The 15,595-nt window shown below is 40.0% G+C and overlaps 1 protein-coding gene across 1 annotated transcript in view; it reads left to right on the top strand.

Moving 5' to 3' along the window:
- The first annotated feature begins 10,217 nt into the window (after positions 1 to 10,217).
- Positions 10,218 to 15,595, top strand: part of CUNH8orf34 (chromosome unknown C8orf34 homolog) — a 486,993-nt gene continuing 481,615 nt past the window's right edge. Inside the window, 2 exon segments of the mRNA XM_032759605.2 lie at positions 10,218 to 10,427; positions 10,430 to 10,546. Of these exon segments, the coding sequence (XP_032615496.2) occupies positions 10,218 to 10,427; positions 10,430 to 10,546 (327 nt within the window).

Genomic DNA, 15,595 nt, shown 5'->3' with positions numbered 1-15,595 from the left:
AGTGGCACAAACATGGCTCACTGCAGCCTTGACCTTCCAGGCTCAGACGATCCTCCCACGTCAGCACTGTGCCCTGTCCCCTTCACTCTTCCTCATCCCCCACCTCCCCACCCCTGCTTCCAGGTAGCTGGGACTCCAGGCATGCCCTACTGCAGCTGGTGAATTTTTTGTATTTTTTGTAGAGACAGGGTTTTGCCATGTTGTCTGGTCTGGTCTTGAACTCCTGATCTCAAGGAATCCTCCTGCCTTGGCCTCCCAAATTGCTGGGATTACAGTCATAAACCACCACATCCGGTCCATACTACTTTTGTTAAATATATTTCTAAGTTTTTCACTTGTTTTTGATGCTGTTGTAAATAGAATCATTTTGTTAATTTTATGGGATTTTTTTTTGCATTGAAGATGTATAGAGATACAGTTGCTTTTTGCATATTATCTTGTATCCTGCAAATTTTCTAAACTCCTTTATTCGTTCCAATAGTTTGTTTTTTTTTTTGGTGGATTTTTTAGGATTATATATACACAAGGTCATGTCATTTGCAAATAGAGGTAGTTTAACTTCTTCCTTTGCAATCAGGATGATTTTTATTTCCTTTTCTTGCCTAATTGCCCTGGCTAGAACCTCCAATACAATGTTGAATAGAAGTGGTAAGATGTCATTTTAAGCCTGTGTTTCTCCCAGATTATTTTCTTGCTTATGATTTGTTGTAAGGTAGTAAAATAAAAGAGTTGTGTCTTCTTTTCTTGGGAGCAGTAAAAGAAGAATGAGTGTGGCAAACCACAAACTGCTCTACAGCCGCTGTCTGAGAAAAGTTAAAAGGGAGAAAGAGTAAACGTCACCATGAGCAACAGGGAAGCAAGGGAAGCAAACTGGGGCTCTGGCTCCTCTTTCAGAAACCAAGAGGAGTGCAGAGACTGGTTGAGCCTGAAGCATGGTCTTGAGAATTAACAATATGAAAGTTTGTGTCAGTTCCTTTTTAAAGTGTAAAGCTGATTCTTTCCAGAATATGCACCAACTTATACAGGATTACCACACAACCAAGGGTGTTTAGATCGCAGAAGTTTGGGCTGGAGAAAAAACGTCATTAAAACCCTCAAACTTTTGTTGGTTGTTTTTATATAATCCATGCACATCGAAAATCAAATTCATCAATACTGGGTATTAAGTGATCTTAATTATAAGAATATATTTCTTTAAACTAGGCTTAGGAAGTTTGTGATATGTTAATGTCTTTTTCTTGAGTTTGGAAATAAATATGTATCATCACTTTTAAATGTATTAGGATGTCAACAATTACTTTTAAGCTAGTTTTTTTTCTGTTTTTCTTCTCTTTTTTTTGATATTGGCATTTGAAGGCTGTCAGCTTATTAAATAACAATCTTTTATTCAACTGGTCATTTAAATCTCCAATTTTTCTTGAGTGGCAGAATGGTGAAATAGAAGCTATTTTAGACTAGAGATAAGACAAATGAGAGAGTCAGACCAACGTTTTTGTGGCCAGACTTTGCTTCCCTTTAAATTGGGGGAAAGGAAGACGAGGAAATATGAATAACTTCTGAAATATCTTCCAATGTAGTCAACAATGACAGGTAATATTTACTGAGCATTTACTCCTCGGTAGGCATTGAGCTACGTGTTGACATATTCTCAAGCAAACCTCACAACAACTTCTTGGTATAGGCCTATTAGTATCGTTTAATTTTCTGTCAGAGAGAAATGAAGCTTAGACAGGAACTTGCCAAAATTCAAAGCAGGTATGTACTAGAACCAGGATTCAAATCCATGGAAGTCTATTCTGTGTTCTTTTATGTAATGGTTACTCATCCATGGGCCCTAATTTATATGGGTAGGCTCTAGTAGCCTAGCATCTGACCCTGGCATGATTGAGGCAGAGGAATATCGTTTCCTGGAGTGTGCCAGTCAGATAGACAAGATGTGACCCTGGACTGGTTATTTTTTACATCAAAGATGATGTTTCCTGAGCTCTTTGTTGTCTCTAAGAATTGACTAGGCTGGGTGCGGTGGCTCACGCCTGTAATCCCAGCACTTTGGGAGGCCAAGGTGGGCGGATCATGAGGTCAGGAGATTGAGACCATCCTGGCTAACACGATGAGACCCCGTCTCTACTAAAAATACAAAAAATTAGCCGGGCGTGGTGGTGGGCGCCTGTAGTCCCAGCTACTTGGGAGGCTGAGACAGGAGAATGGCATGCACCTGGGAAGAAGAGGTTGTAGTGAGCCGAGATCGTGCCATTGCACTCCAGCCTGGGCAACAGAGGAAGACTCCGTCTCAAAAAAAAAAACAAAAAAAAAATTGACTAGCTCTGGAAGGGGCAGTCTCTATAGCCAGAAAGGTTTTAAGATGTTAAAACATTATATTCCAGAGTCTATAGGTTTTAAGTATTCTCCAATATCACTTCTTGTATTCTAAAAAAATTGTCAGTGAGAAATTATTAACAAAAAGTATATTACAATGTGCAAACACCTTTGCATGTTGTTGAAATGTATGAGATTGATCAGTTGCATTATGAGTCCATTAAACAACATTATTAATTATGCTTCTAGATGCAAATAGCTTTGAATGTAAAAACATTATGACAATAATATAAAGAAATTGAAGTGTTACTGGATCCTAACAAAGAGTCTTTCCTTGACCATAATTTAGTCAGGCTGCTCTTAATACTCTTCCTACCTAGACCTCAACTTTTGGGCTGCTTTGTCCATCTTTGCATTGCCCAGTTTTAACAAAAATTCTGCTAAACTGGTTTAGCCACAATCCCCCCGCTTATCCCTAATGTTTCCTCTTAATAATTTTTCATCCAATGACTTCTACTCTTCATTTTGGCTATGAAGTCTCACTTTTTCTTGTTGTGTTTTGAGTTGAGCCCAATCTCTGTCCCTTACTGCAAAACTCCATAGCAGTAGTCCCCATACTTATTGCAATAGTCCTGAATAAAATCTACTTTACATTTTAACAAGCATCATCAATAATGTTTTAAACAGTATTCAAAACAGTAACAATTGAAATTGGCCCTGTGTAATAAGATAACATATATTTTGGAATCAGACTGATTTGTATTTGAATTTTGGCTTTTCCATCAACTAGTTTGATATGTTATTGAATGCTATTGACCTCAGTTTTCTCATCTGTAAAATGCAGAGTGAATTGTAGGCAATCGTGGGTCACACACTTGTCAGCAAGTAACTGACTCATATTTCAATCTCAAGTTTCACACCAAAGCCGTTTCAGCTGTCTTAGAGAAAATTACACTCCAAGCAAGATAAAAATGTCAAAGGGCACCTAAATATCAGCACAAGTTCTGAACAAATGTAAAGAAAGATAATTTGTTGTGGGGAGCAGAGAGAACACACTTTAGAAAACTTTTATCATATATTTCATTCCATGGGATGCCATTCTATTGCTGCCTAATTTTAATTTATCATTGGAGGGAGACTATTTTGAAATTAAATATCAGTGAAATGTATAAGATTTATCATATTACCTTGTCCTGTTTGAATCCTGAAATATCCTTACTGTCGTTGTTTTATTAAAGACACGTGTTTAATATGATGTCATTTTATTAAAGCTAATGATTGAAAAGGAGAAAAAATGATTTTCTTTTGATAATACTTTTGGCAAATCACATCATATGAGTCAATATATGTTGAGAGTGGAAAATACCCATCCTAAGATATATAAAATCTTGGGTTTGGTGACAATGATTTGATATAAAAATATGCCTAGGAATATGAAGGGTCAAGGGTAAGCTATTACAGACAAAAGAATGTTAGAATATGTTTTAGAAACTGAATGTAGCAGAAAACATTTTTCAACTTCAGTAGGAACCTTAGTTTGTCTTTAGACATCACAATTGTGCACAAATGTTTCAGGCTTAGGCTGCAAGGTAAGTGAAACTTCCTTTAAAAAAGACAGGAAGGAAGGAATAAAGGAAGAGAAGGAAAGAGAAAAGTGACAAATTGAAGAGGAGAGGCTCAGAGAAAGACATAAAGGCAAATCAATGCTGTTATCTTACTGAAACATTTACTATATTTAAGTACTTCAAAACTACTCCGATTTTTTAAACAAAATTAATTATACTTCATTATGCATATATAAAAGGAACTTAAGTATAAATGACTAAGAACTTGATTATGCCTCTGAGTTACCTAATAAGTTACCAGCATTTTAGTCATTCATTCTTTCTTTAATTCGTTTATTCTTCTATCTCTCCACTCATTCATCATTCATTCACTGAATATTTGGTTTCCTAGTCCTCCCAGACAAAGCTAGTAAGTTTAGTTCCTGGTCTTTATGACCCCATAAATCTTTTGTGGCAGATATACGATAACTAAGTGTATTTCCCTGACCTTTGTGGAAACTTAGCGTATCCTTAGACATCACAAAATTCTCTCTCTCCCAGGACTGAGACCATCTGGGGGTTGGGGGTGGGTCTTATCCATAGGTAATGGGCTAACAACATCTGCTTTGGAAGAAGAGCTTTGCTGACTACACTGAGTATTATAGTTTCCAGAGTGTTTTTGCAGAAAGCTAAGTCATCCTTCTATTTTATTTTATTTTTAAAATTTAAATTTCCTCTAGGTAATGGTGGTTCCACTAATTCTGCTAAAAGTACCTTTAACCCTTAGTGCAGAGGTTGTTGTAATGTGCTTCATCATGAACAAGCATTAGCTGGCATTTACAGAGATCCGAGTTTGAGAAATAGGTCCCCTGTTGCTTATTCCTTGATAGTGAGACTAGAGCAATCGTACATCCTGTCCTAGGCAGAGTGTCGGGCTCCGCAGGGTGCACACCAAGTAGAATCGTTTTGCCTTACGAGATCATCTTTTGTTTGCTTAGTTGCTCTTATTTCCTCCTTCTTTCCAATAAGTTCAGTATCATGTTACAGTATCCTATAACAGTTTTCATGGCTCAAGGTTTGTTTTTTTCCTTCCAACAAAGACTCTCGAAAAATCAAGACAATATGCTCTTGGAAATTATAAGCAAAAAGCATATCAGGTTTAACAGACTATGGGCAATTAATATCAAGGGTATCTACATAGTCTGATATGTATAGATTTCCTTTAAATGATTCATAACAACAAAAATTAACATGTTATAAAATGCATTTACATAAAGTCTTTTTGTGGAGATTGCTTATATACAGTCCACATATTAAAAAATTAAAAAATAAATATTAAAACCTAATAAGTAAAGGTAGAAATTAAAGAGATAGAAACGTAATTTCAGAAGGCTGAATGGCAGGATTTCACAAGCTGGCACCATCATTTGAATTGTCAATTTAGTAGATCCAGTAAGTTGATATTTTCCACACAGTTAGAATCAGGGCAAGGCTCAGAGCCTCATGCCTGTAATCCTAGCACTTTGGGAGGCCGAGGCAGGAAGATCACTTGAGGCCAGGGGTTCGAGACCAGCCTGGGCAATATGGTGAAATCCTGTATCTACAAAAAATACAAAAATTAGCTGGGTTTGGTGATATGCACCTATAGTCCCAGCTACTCAGGAGGCTGAGGTGGGAGGATTGCAAGAGCCTGGGATGTCAAGGCTGCAGTGAACTATAATCGTGCCACTGCACTCCAGCCTGGGGGACAGAATGAGACCGTATCTCAAAAAAGAAAAAAAAAAATCAGTTCCAAGGTGGTTGATTAGCTATTATTCAAACTCACAAGAGATAACATATTCATTTAGTATGGAGTCAGAAAGTTACCCTGCTATCTGCTACCCATACTACTTCCTTTCCCATACCCACACACTGGGGAAGTCAAACTAGTCATCAAAACACAGCTTGGTCAGAACTAATCCAAAGCAAAGGGAATCAGACTGATTTGTATTTGAATTGGTACTCTTGCAACCTTGACAGTGGGGGTTTAATACATCATTGGGGTTCAAGATACTCTGCTACTTACTAGCTATGACCTTGGGTAAGTTACTTACCAGGTAAGTGTCTCAGTTTCCTCATCTAAAAAAAATAGGGATAATAGTAGTACCTACTTCATGATGTTGTTTTGAGAATTAAATGAGTTGAGGGAGTGTATAAAGTGCTGTTATCAATACCTAGTACATAGTAAATGCTGTATGTGAGCTCATTTGCATTAGTTGTGAGAGGCATTTCGGGCAAAAATGAAGAAAACTAACTCTCTATGTGCACCTCCCTTTTACGGCCAGATTATTCATATGCACTGGGTTCCTTGGAAAGATATTTTTCCCTTTTTGTTACAAAGTGGCAAGGTGAAACAGAAACAGAAAGAGGATAAGTATGCTTCAGGGATAGAAGTCTAAATTCAAGAATTCCATATAGAACATCTCTGCTCTCTGACTTCAATATTTAATTAATTTCAATGGATATCATTGCTAATACTTCCTAATTGGGTCAACTGGACTTCACTATTGTTCCCTCATCTCTCCGAAACCTATTTGTGTAAGGAACTGTGCAAGGTGTCTTACAAATGGAGTTGGACAATGGCTTTAGTGCATTCTATAAATTGGATTCTGTACATCTGTAAATTATGCTGACAGGCACTTCTATAACACAATGAGGTCAAAACAGTCTCACCGAAAATGGCCTTTTCATGCTGTATCCAAGCCAAAAACGGGGAAAGGATCATAAAGGTACCATGGCATATGTGCAGAAAAAGTTGATAAATTCAATCCAAGACAATGGTTGCCTTTCAGCCAATTTTAAAGGGACTACATAATACAAATCTTAAAACATACAGTAATAATATCTTAATTAAAGCTATTTTATGAAGAACCTACTATGTGAAAATATGCTACGTTACATGCTGTAAAGTATAAGAAAATTATTAAGATACAGTTCATGATTTTAGAGAGTTTGCAGTTTAAAAGAGGAACCAAAATATGCATGCAATTGACTAAAGGAAACAAAACAGAGTATAAATGCCATGAGTCAGAGGCAAAGTTTAGACGGAAAGAACATAGCTGGACTGAATTGATATTCTAAAATTCAATTCATTCATTTAATTGCTATTTCTGGAGTATCTACTATGTGCCAAGTCATGAGACATAGCTGTTCCCACAGAGGGGTGCTAATATCTGTAAACTCAATTTTTGACTAGTTTCCAGGTTACAGGGTAGAGAGCAGAAATAGCTTCAGCTTTAGAGTTAGAAAAACCTGAACTAAAACCTTGCCCTACCAATGATACATTGGGTGACTTGGGTAAATAATTTGTCATCTCTTACCTTCATGTCAGAAATCAGAGTGTCATCTTTGATTTCCTCCTCTAATCTCATCCTTCATTTAGTTAATCAACATTAGTCCTTCACTATGTCTGGAATCCATCCCATCCCCTTTAACCCTACATCTTAAGTCCTAACAATAACCCCATCATTTGTTACAGATTCTGTAGCCTAACAAGTCACTTCTCATTATCCACAAGATGTAAGTCTATTGTTCTTAACAAGGCATTTAAGACTTTCAGTGAGCTGAACTCTGCTTACATTTTTAACCTCACATGAAAATAATACTCCTCCACATATACTTTACATATCTTTAACTACCAGCCTGTTGTGTGTCTCTGTGCCTCTGTATATGCTATCTTTTTTAAAAAAGAAGTAGAATCTTGCTTTGTTTAGGCTGGAGTGCAGTGGTGCAATTACTGCAACTTCAAATTCCTGGGCTCAACAGATCCTCCTACCTCAACCTCATGAGTAGCTGAGACTACTATTTTATTTTTAATAGAGACGAGGTCTCGCTATCCTGCCCAGGCTGGTCTCAAATTACTGGGCTCAAGTGATCCTCCTGTCTTGGTCTGCCAAAGTGCTGGGATTACAGGTGTGAGCCACCAAGCCCAGCATCTGATGCCATTATTTTTATAGATGCCGATTGCCTCAACAAGACGAAGCAACTGAGGACAAAGACAAAGCCTTTCACTTTTGAATTCCCAGTCTTAACATAATGTCTGCCATTGAGAAGCTATGCAATAAATATTTTTTGTAGTAATGAAGTCATGTTTAGGGATAAGTAGAAAGAACCAAGAAGTGCTTTATGAAGGAGGTAATATTTAATGTCGACCTTGAAAAGCTTTGAAAATATTCCCTGAATTTTAAATGTGCAATTTTGGGATGCTCAGAGTTTTAACATACATAAATGGGTGTGCATACCCTCATGATGCTCTTCTTTCTTTGTCTCTCTCTCTCTCTTCCTTTCTTTCTTTTGACTGAGTCTTGTTGTATGGCCCAGCCCAGACGCAGCGGCGCACTCATAGTTCACTGCGGCCTCGAACTGAAGCTCAAGGATCCTGCTGCCTCAGTTTTCCCAGTAGCTGGAACTATAAGTGTGCACCACTATGCCCAGCTAATTTAAAAAAAAATTTGTTTTAGAAATGGGGTCTTTTTATGTTGCCCAGTCTTGAATTGCTGGCCTCAAGTGATCCTTCCGTATAGTTGGGATTACAGACGTGAGCCTTTGCACTTGGCTTCATTCCCTCTTAAAAACACACATATTTTGCCAGCTGAAGCTTTGTCTCTTCTAATCAAAGCCCTAAGTGCAATAGTCTGAGCATGGTGAAGACTTAATAAGTGTCTTTATTTCATTTAAAGAAGCATCCTTCTGATGCCTCTTAAAAGAGAAAGACTCTTGATTTCAGGAAGGGTACCATCTTGGTACCTTATGTGGTATCAAAAACAGTAGGCTTTTTAGCTGGGTCATAGATGGCCTTCCTTATGGCTCTACACTATACCTTTTCAGCAAATAGAAATGTTGGTATTCACTCTGTGTATTTAATCTCTCCTGGATACATGAAAAAATACGTAAGTAAATATACCTTCGAACCACAATGGAAAGCACGAGGCAACCCTGGACAGCTCACTGCTATTTAATTTAACTCTCCCTATGCAGCACATGAGTCCGATTGTAAAAGTATTAATGTGGACATCTTTCCCTCCTGGATCACGTCCATTTCAGGTTATCAGGGATGGTTAAGCTCCTAGCTATTCTAGCAGATTTCTTATGTCTTAATGCATGAAATTAATAATAGTTCCTGGGATATTCCACACTTATCTAACTATTACATGTTTCCACATATTTAAAATGCAGAAGGAAAACATGAACACCAATGAAGAAACTATGAGTAACAGAAATCCAGAACACAGTGAAGAAAGAAAGAAAAAAATATATACTGCTGCAGTCAGCTTTCAGGAAAACTGTTTCCATCATTCTAAAAATTTACATTTATTAGAAATAAATCTAATTTTGGCAGCACATCATGGTTAGGAGCCAGGGAAATTGTCGTTGGGACCTTAGTATTGTTATTTCACAAGAAAGAGAGCTCTGTGAGGAAGCCTGGGCTATCTGCAAATCTTCGACTCGGAAATCCCTGCATAATAAGAAAGGTATTGGCTAAATTTGAGCAGCTCAGGCAGTATCTAGAGGAAACATTGTTAAGTGGGATAGTGTGGTGTCTGAGATGCAGTTATAGGTATACAGACATGACTCAAGGCGTGGATTAGGAAGGCCAATTTTGCGGGGGGGGGGGGGCTGGCTCACTCATTTCTCTTCTCCCTGTCAAATGCTGAAAGGCTGCTTCCAGCCTTTGAGCTCCTGCACTTTGAGAGTTTTCAGCTGGGTTCTCAGGCTGCGTTCGCCCGTCGACTTGCTCCAGGCCAAACCAGATTTTGAAAAGGAAGGCAACTTCTTTTCCGCGGCAAACCCTTAAACCCACGCACCTGCTCACAACTCTGCCCTTCTCAACCCCTGCGTTAGAGCAGGCAGGGCAGAAGGTGCTGAGGAGAGGCTCAGAAGGGGCGGTGGGGACGATCCCCTTTCGAACTGCATTTGTAGCTGCCAAGGAGTAGCCAACAAGCACCAGATTTATGTGCACTTTGAAAGAAGCACCTTCACCATTGGCTTTTTAAGCGGCGCTGTAGCTAGGGAGCGGCTGGTAGAGCGAGCAGCCTCGGGGAGCAGCCCGGGCTGTTTGTTCCCGTCACCTGGGAAAGGAGGCACACACAGTCGCGCGCGCACGGACACACACACACACGCACGCATACACGCCGGTGGCGAGTTCGAGCCCCGCGGCCCCTGTCCGCCCGCGTGCGCCCCTCGACACAGCTCGCCTCCCGCCCCCTGATTCCTGCTGCTGCCGCCCAGAGGAGAAAGGAACCTCTGCCTCGAATTTCCCCACCGCGCCGGGCGCTACGGAGAGCGGCGAGGGTGGGCGCGAGGCGGAGAACGCGATGAATGAGTTCTCCCTTCGCCTCAGAGTTGTCTGAGTTGGCGGCGCTGCGCCCAGGCTTCCGGCTCTCAGCGCCGCACGCGCGCGTAGCTCCCCGGGCTGCCACCCACGTCCGCGGCCGGGGCCGAGCCAGCCACGCAGGGCAGCGGAGGCTCCGGAGCTCCTGTCCCGGCCCCAGTCCGGGTAAAACGAGGGTTGTCCCCAGCGGAGGCGCACACAGCCGCGCGTTCTCCCGGCACTCTCTCCGCGGTCCGGTCTGTTCCCCATGGCGTCTCATCCGCAAACCCGGATCCAGGCTTACCTGGAGAAGAACAAGATTGGTCCCCTGTTTGAGGTAAGGCGCTGTGGAGGAGGGCAGTCCCGCTGTCTTTAGGGGACGGGGTGCAGTAATGAAAACAGAACACTCTCAATCCCACCCCTCCCAGGGAAGGAGGGCGAGAGAACGAACGCGCGGGAGAGGGCGCCCTGGGATTCACTGGCTTTCGCTCTGTCCCGGCCAGGTGTCCTGGAACGCGGCCGGGCGGGCACTTAGCCAGTTACCTGAACGCGGACAGGTGAGCTCGGGAGGGCCCAGCCTCAGCCTGGCAGGGGAAGTTTTAGCCCTCTGACTGTCCTGCACCTCTCAGCTACATGTTCAGGACCCGAGCAGGCTGAGGCAGGCGACGCATACGGATGCACACACTCAGACTGTGTTGCACACGCACACTTTCTTTTTTGAATTCACGCTATCTTGCTTGTTCGTGTTGGATTTTCTTTTTTCTTTTCTTTCTTTTTTTTTTTTTTTTTTTAATGAGGGCGGTAATAGAACCCGAAAAGGTGGAGGAGGTGCTTAGCAGTTAATACGATTAACTGGAAGAAAGCTGAACTGGTGGGGAGTAGGCTTCAGTCGGTGCGGGCGTGATGAATGAAACTGGCAAACTGAGAGACTGCCATTTGGTCACTGGACGAAAGGAGAGTCCTTTGCACTGCAGACCCCACATGTGTTAGCAGGAGAAAGGCACGGAGAAAGGTTCTGAAAAGCACACACGTATTTATGGAAGAAGACTATAGCTCTGAGCTGTTTTATTTTCCCCCTCTCTCGCCATTAAAAATTGAAGACCAAAATACAGTAGAAGGAAGGGCGCGAGAACTCGAGAAAATGAGAACTAGAGATTGAAGGCTGGCACCAGCAAAGCGTCCCGCGGGTTGCCAGGGTGCTGGGCAGGGGTGGGGCGTGCGGGCCGTAGTCAGAAGTGGAGGCCCTTGCGGAGGGACTCCCTTGGTCCCATCCAGTTCAGGGGGCACTGACCGGCGGCGAGAGTTCGCGGGAGGGTCGAGGTGCTCCCGCCTCGCCCCCGCCCCCCACGTCTCCCAGAAGCAGGTGCAGCTGTTCTTAACAGCTTGGTCTGGGGTGAAGGCTTGGTATGGGGAGGAGGTTACGTGTCAGTGTCTGGGAGAGGCAGAATCGCGGCAAGTGGAAGGGGCTGCACTGGAGATCGCGGAAAACCTAGCAAAGACCGAAGAGAAGCAAGTGAGAACTGCGGAGAACAAAAAAATAATGCGAGTTAATGACCCTGCAAAAAAAAGGGCGCAGAGGACAAAGGTGTGGTCCAATAGGTCTTTTGGGAGGACGGGTTTCACATAACAAGATTTGCAAGATCTCCCAAGTTTTTCTGCCCAACTTTAACGATGGTCCGTCTTGTACGATATGACCGTTGTTTCAATCGAAGCTCGCATTGTGGGGTACAGAGTCCTACAATTGCATTGATGCTTTTTTCTGCCAAAAATGTCAACAAAGGCAATCATGCAAGAGCGAAATAAAATTGATGGAGCTACTAGATTTCTTTTCTTTGCCTTTAGTTTAATGATTATTGGTTATACATAATCCTATATAATTTTTTTAAAGGCAGAAGCGTAAAACCTTCTGCAACGCAGTGTATTAACTGCATCGAAAGAATCATAAAGTAAATACATTTAGAGTGTGTGTTTTCTCTCTACTCTCCTGGAGTATAAAGTACAATTAGCCTGGGAGAATAAATGAATTGTTTTTAATAAATACTGTTTTAATTTGTTATTTTAAAATCCCGAAGACTCTTTCCAAGTAATAATAATAAAATTAGGAATATATGTGAACTTTCTACAGAATTAGAAAGTAAACTAAAATGGATATTTATCAAGTGCCCTCTAATCCCCACCTTTTAATGCTCACCAGCAAGTTCTGCGCTGAAGAATTTTAAGTGATAGCAACATGTCTCATAAAAGCTTTAGGTCCCCTCACCAAAAAACAAGCACTACCATGCTTCGTATTTTATTGAATACATATGACATACACTGGCATTAGCTTAGATTGCAGTGATGAGTAGTGCATTTTTAAGGTTTGATGTTCACTTTAAATAATTGAAGGGAGAAAAATGGATAATAAATTCTCTTTTACTAAAAGCTGGATGTAACACAGTTCCTTATGCAACAATTTTGATCATGATAGAGCTTGATTTTGAGAGTACAATTATACGTATTTCACAAAATTGGAAGATTTTACTAGCGTGTAGCCTATCTTGTTTCATGTTAGAAAACCAGTGCCACCTGTGAAATGGACATTGTTGACCTAGAGACCGTCCATTCTCTTCTAGGCCCTTACTCAATAGTTTTCACAGGAATTGATTTGGGTCAGAGGAGGTGCCCAGCAATCTGAACGTATTAAGAAGCAGCACAAATGTTTGCTACAATTTTAATTTCTGGACCACATTTTGAGAAACTGAGCTAAAGTCTCCTTTCACCACTCACAAATTGAAATTGGCAGCTCCATGTCTTGTCATCTATGCTTTGTTGTGTTGAGTCAGTGTAGCTGACACAGGCTTCTTTCAGTTTGGAAAATATGCAGTATCTGACAATATGTCCCCCTTGTGGATAGTTTAAGTTAGGAATGTTTTAAGAAAACTTAATTGGTATGAGATACTTTAAAGATAATCCATGAATGTTATTTAAAACAATAGCAAAAAGTAACCTATTCACTGATATTGAGAATACTTGTATCCTCTTTTTTACCTGTAGGGCTTATTTACCTACTTTGTTCACTTAGTTTATTTCTCACTTAGTTAATTGCTAATATTTTATGATTTGAGATGCTTATGAAAGTGTTACATGCAGTATGGTGTTTCGAAATTAATTTTAAATTGAAATTAATTTTGTTTCCAGCTGACTCAGGTGAATAAATTTGTACTACTTTTAAATTTCATTGAAGATGTTTTGAAGCATTACAAAACTATGCCTAAAAATCACTGCATTAGAATTCTGGGCAATGATATTCTGATTAAATAATATGAAGGTGTAAGATGAAAAATACATTTCACAAACTTTCTAATTTTTGTAAGATGTAATGGTTTACATCTTACAAGATATATATTTGTTATATATTTAGATATTATATATAGTGGAATATATATATTCCATGTGTGTTTGTATACACACACACATTTTATATAAAGAAATAGAAACTTTTAGTTTCTCCCGTTTTTATTGATTGGAGGGGTGCTCAGGGCAGTTATATATCTTAGTTCAGGCCTGATCACACTCACAAGAGTGTGAAATCTTAAGTTATTAAGAAGTCGAATAGCAGAGATCTTCATAAAATCACCATAGAATTTTAAAATCTGTGTACTGAAGATGTGGCAGACCGAAGTCACTACATTTCTCTAAGTGTGGTATGACCCACTCCAAATAGAATGGAATCACTCTATCACCTTCTCTGTTCTGCTCAAAGTGCTTCTACTCACATGGTGTAAATTTGCATTAACTGATTTGGCATATATGTTATGAAATGGACTTATCAAACTTACGGTCAAGGCCTGCATCACTTATATATTTTGCTGTTGCCCAGCTTGCTCTTCTCTGGTACCCCACTGCACATCTTCCAGCCATGTGTGCAACCCTGAACTCCAATTTGCTGCCAACCCTCAGCAAGCCCATTATTTCACTTTATTGACCTCCCTGATCATACCTAAAAAATGCCCCTTGCTTTTATCAGAGAGCTGTAGTGTCTGTGGAGATCTCCTTTGGTTGTTCCCCCTCTCATAAGGATCACAGCCTTGGGCTACCTGTTGCTTAATACATGAAAAGGAATATTTTGTCTAATTTAGGCAGGCTTATGATTGTTCAGGGCAGTCTTTTGGGGATAAGAAGGATACTAGTTACTCATTTATGGCCAGAGGTAAAATTCCCCTCCAGAAAGATATTTTAATGTTTAAAAATAATTTGTCATTAATAAAGATAAAAATGTCATTTTAATAAAAATGATTAGGAAAATGCTTTTATTAGAGAAGTAACAAAATATAATCTTGGTACTTATAATATGTTCAACTTAAATATTGTAAATATATTTTTTGGAGTAATGATTGTCAGGTGATCTTCCCCAGTGCTCAAAGTTATGAAGACTTTTCCTATATCAAAATTTGAATTAATCTTTATGATCTCAGAGCATTTAGAGGAGGCAGAAGACAAAGAAAGCAGTTCCATTTTATAAAATTTTGCCTAGAGTCCAAGTTAAGTGTTGTCATTGATTTACTTCAAAACGGTTTTTTAAAATGTTACTTTAAATAACATGTTTCTATTACCAGCCCATTTACTTTTCATTTCTGCCTTAATGTATTTTATTTTCATGCAGCTTTTAAATAGCTTAATAAAGTGACTCAAAATCAATTCAGTGAATCACTAGATAACCTTAGAAATAATAATATATATGTATACCAATATGGCATCAATAAATTTGAAAAAAGAAATAATATTTTGGGCGGGCATGATGGCTCATGCCTGTAGTCCTAGCACTTCGGGAGGCTGAGGCAGCTGGATCACTTGAGGTCAGGAGTTCGAGACCTAAGACCAGCCTGGCCAACGCTGTGAAACCACATCTCTACTAAAAATGCAAAAATTAAGCCAGGCATGGCGGTGCACACCTGTAATCCCAGCTCCTCAGGAGGCTGAGGCAGGAGAATCGCTTGAACCCAGGAAGTGGAGGTTGCAGTGAGCCAAGATTATGCCATTGCACTCCAGCCTGGGCAACAGAGTGAGACCCCATCACAAAAAAAGAAAAAAAATAGTATTTTAATGTTTGTGGGTCTCTCTTAAGAGAATGTGATCAATGGAAATATGAGACTACAAAAATAACATAGGCTTTCCTCCCTTCTTTTCATAATTCAATTAAGAAGCCATGAACCATACAAAGAGAACAGCTAAGACCCATATGACAAGGACAGCTAAGTTGGGAGTTCACCTGGAAATTATTGGAGCACGATTAAAGAAAGGGGCTGAGTGGGCAGTGGCCTGGCAGGGTCAGAAGATTTGTTACATACAAGGTGGGGGCAGAGTATTCAGAAAATAATTAAATATATTGAAAAATATATATATTCAA

This window comes from Hylobates moloch, unplaced genomic scaffold, assembly GCF_009828535.3.
Source record: "Hylobates moloch isolate HMO894 unplaced genomic scaffold, HMol_V3 SCAFFOLD_9, whole genome shotgun sequence".
NCBI lineage: Eukaryota > Metazoa > Chordata > Mammalia > Primates > Hylobatidae > Hylobates > Hylobates moloch.
This window is presented reverse-complemented; position numbering and strand designations above follow the sequence as displayed.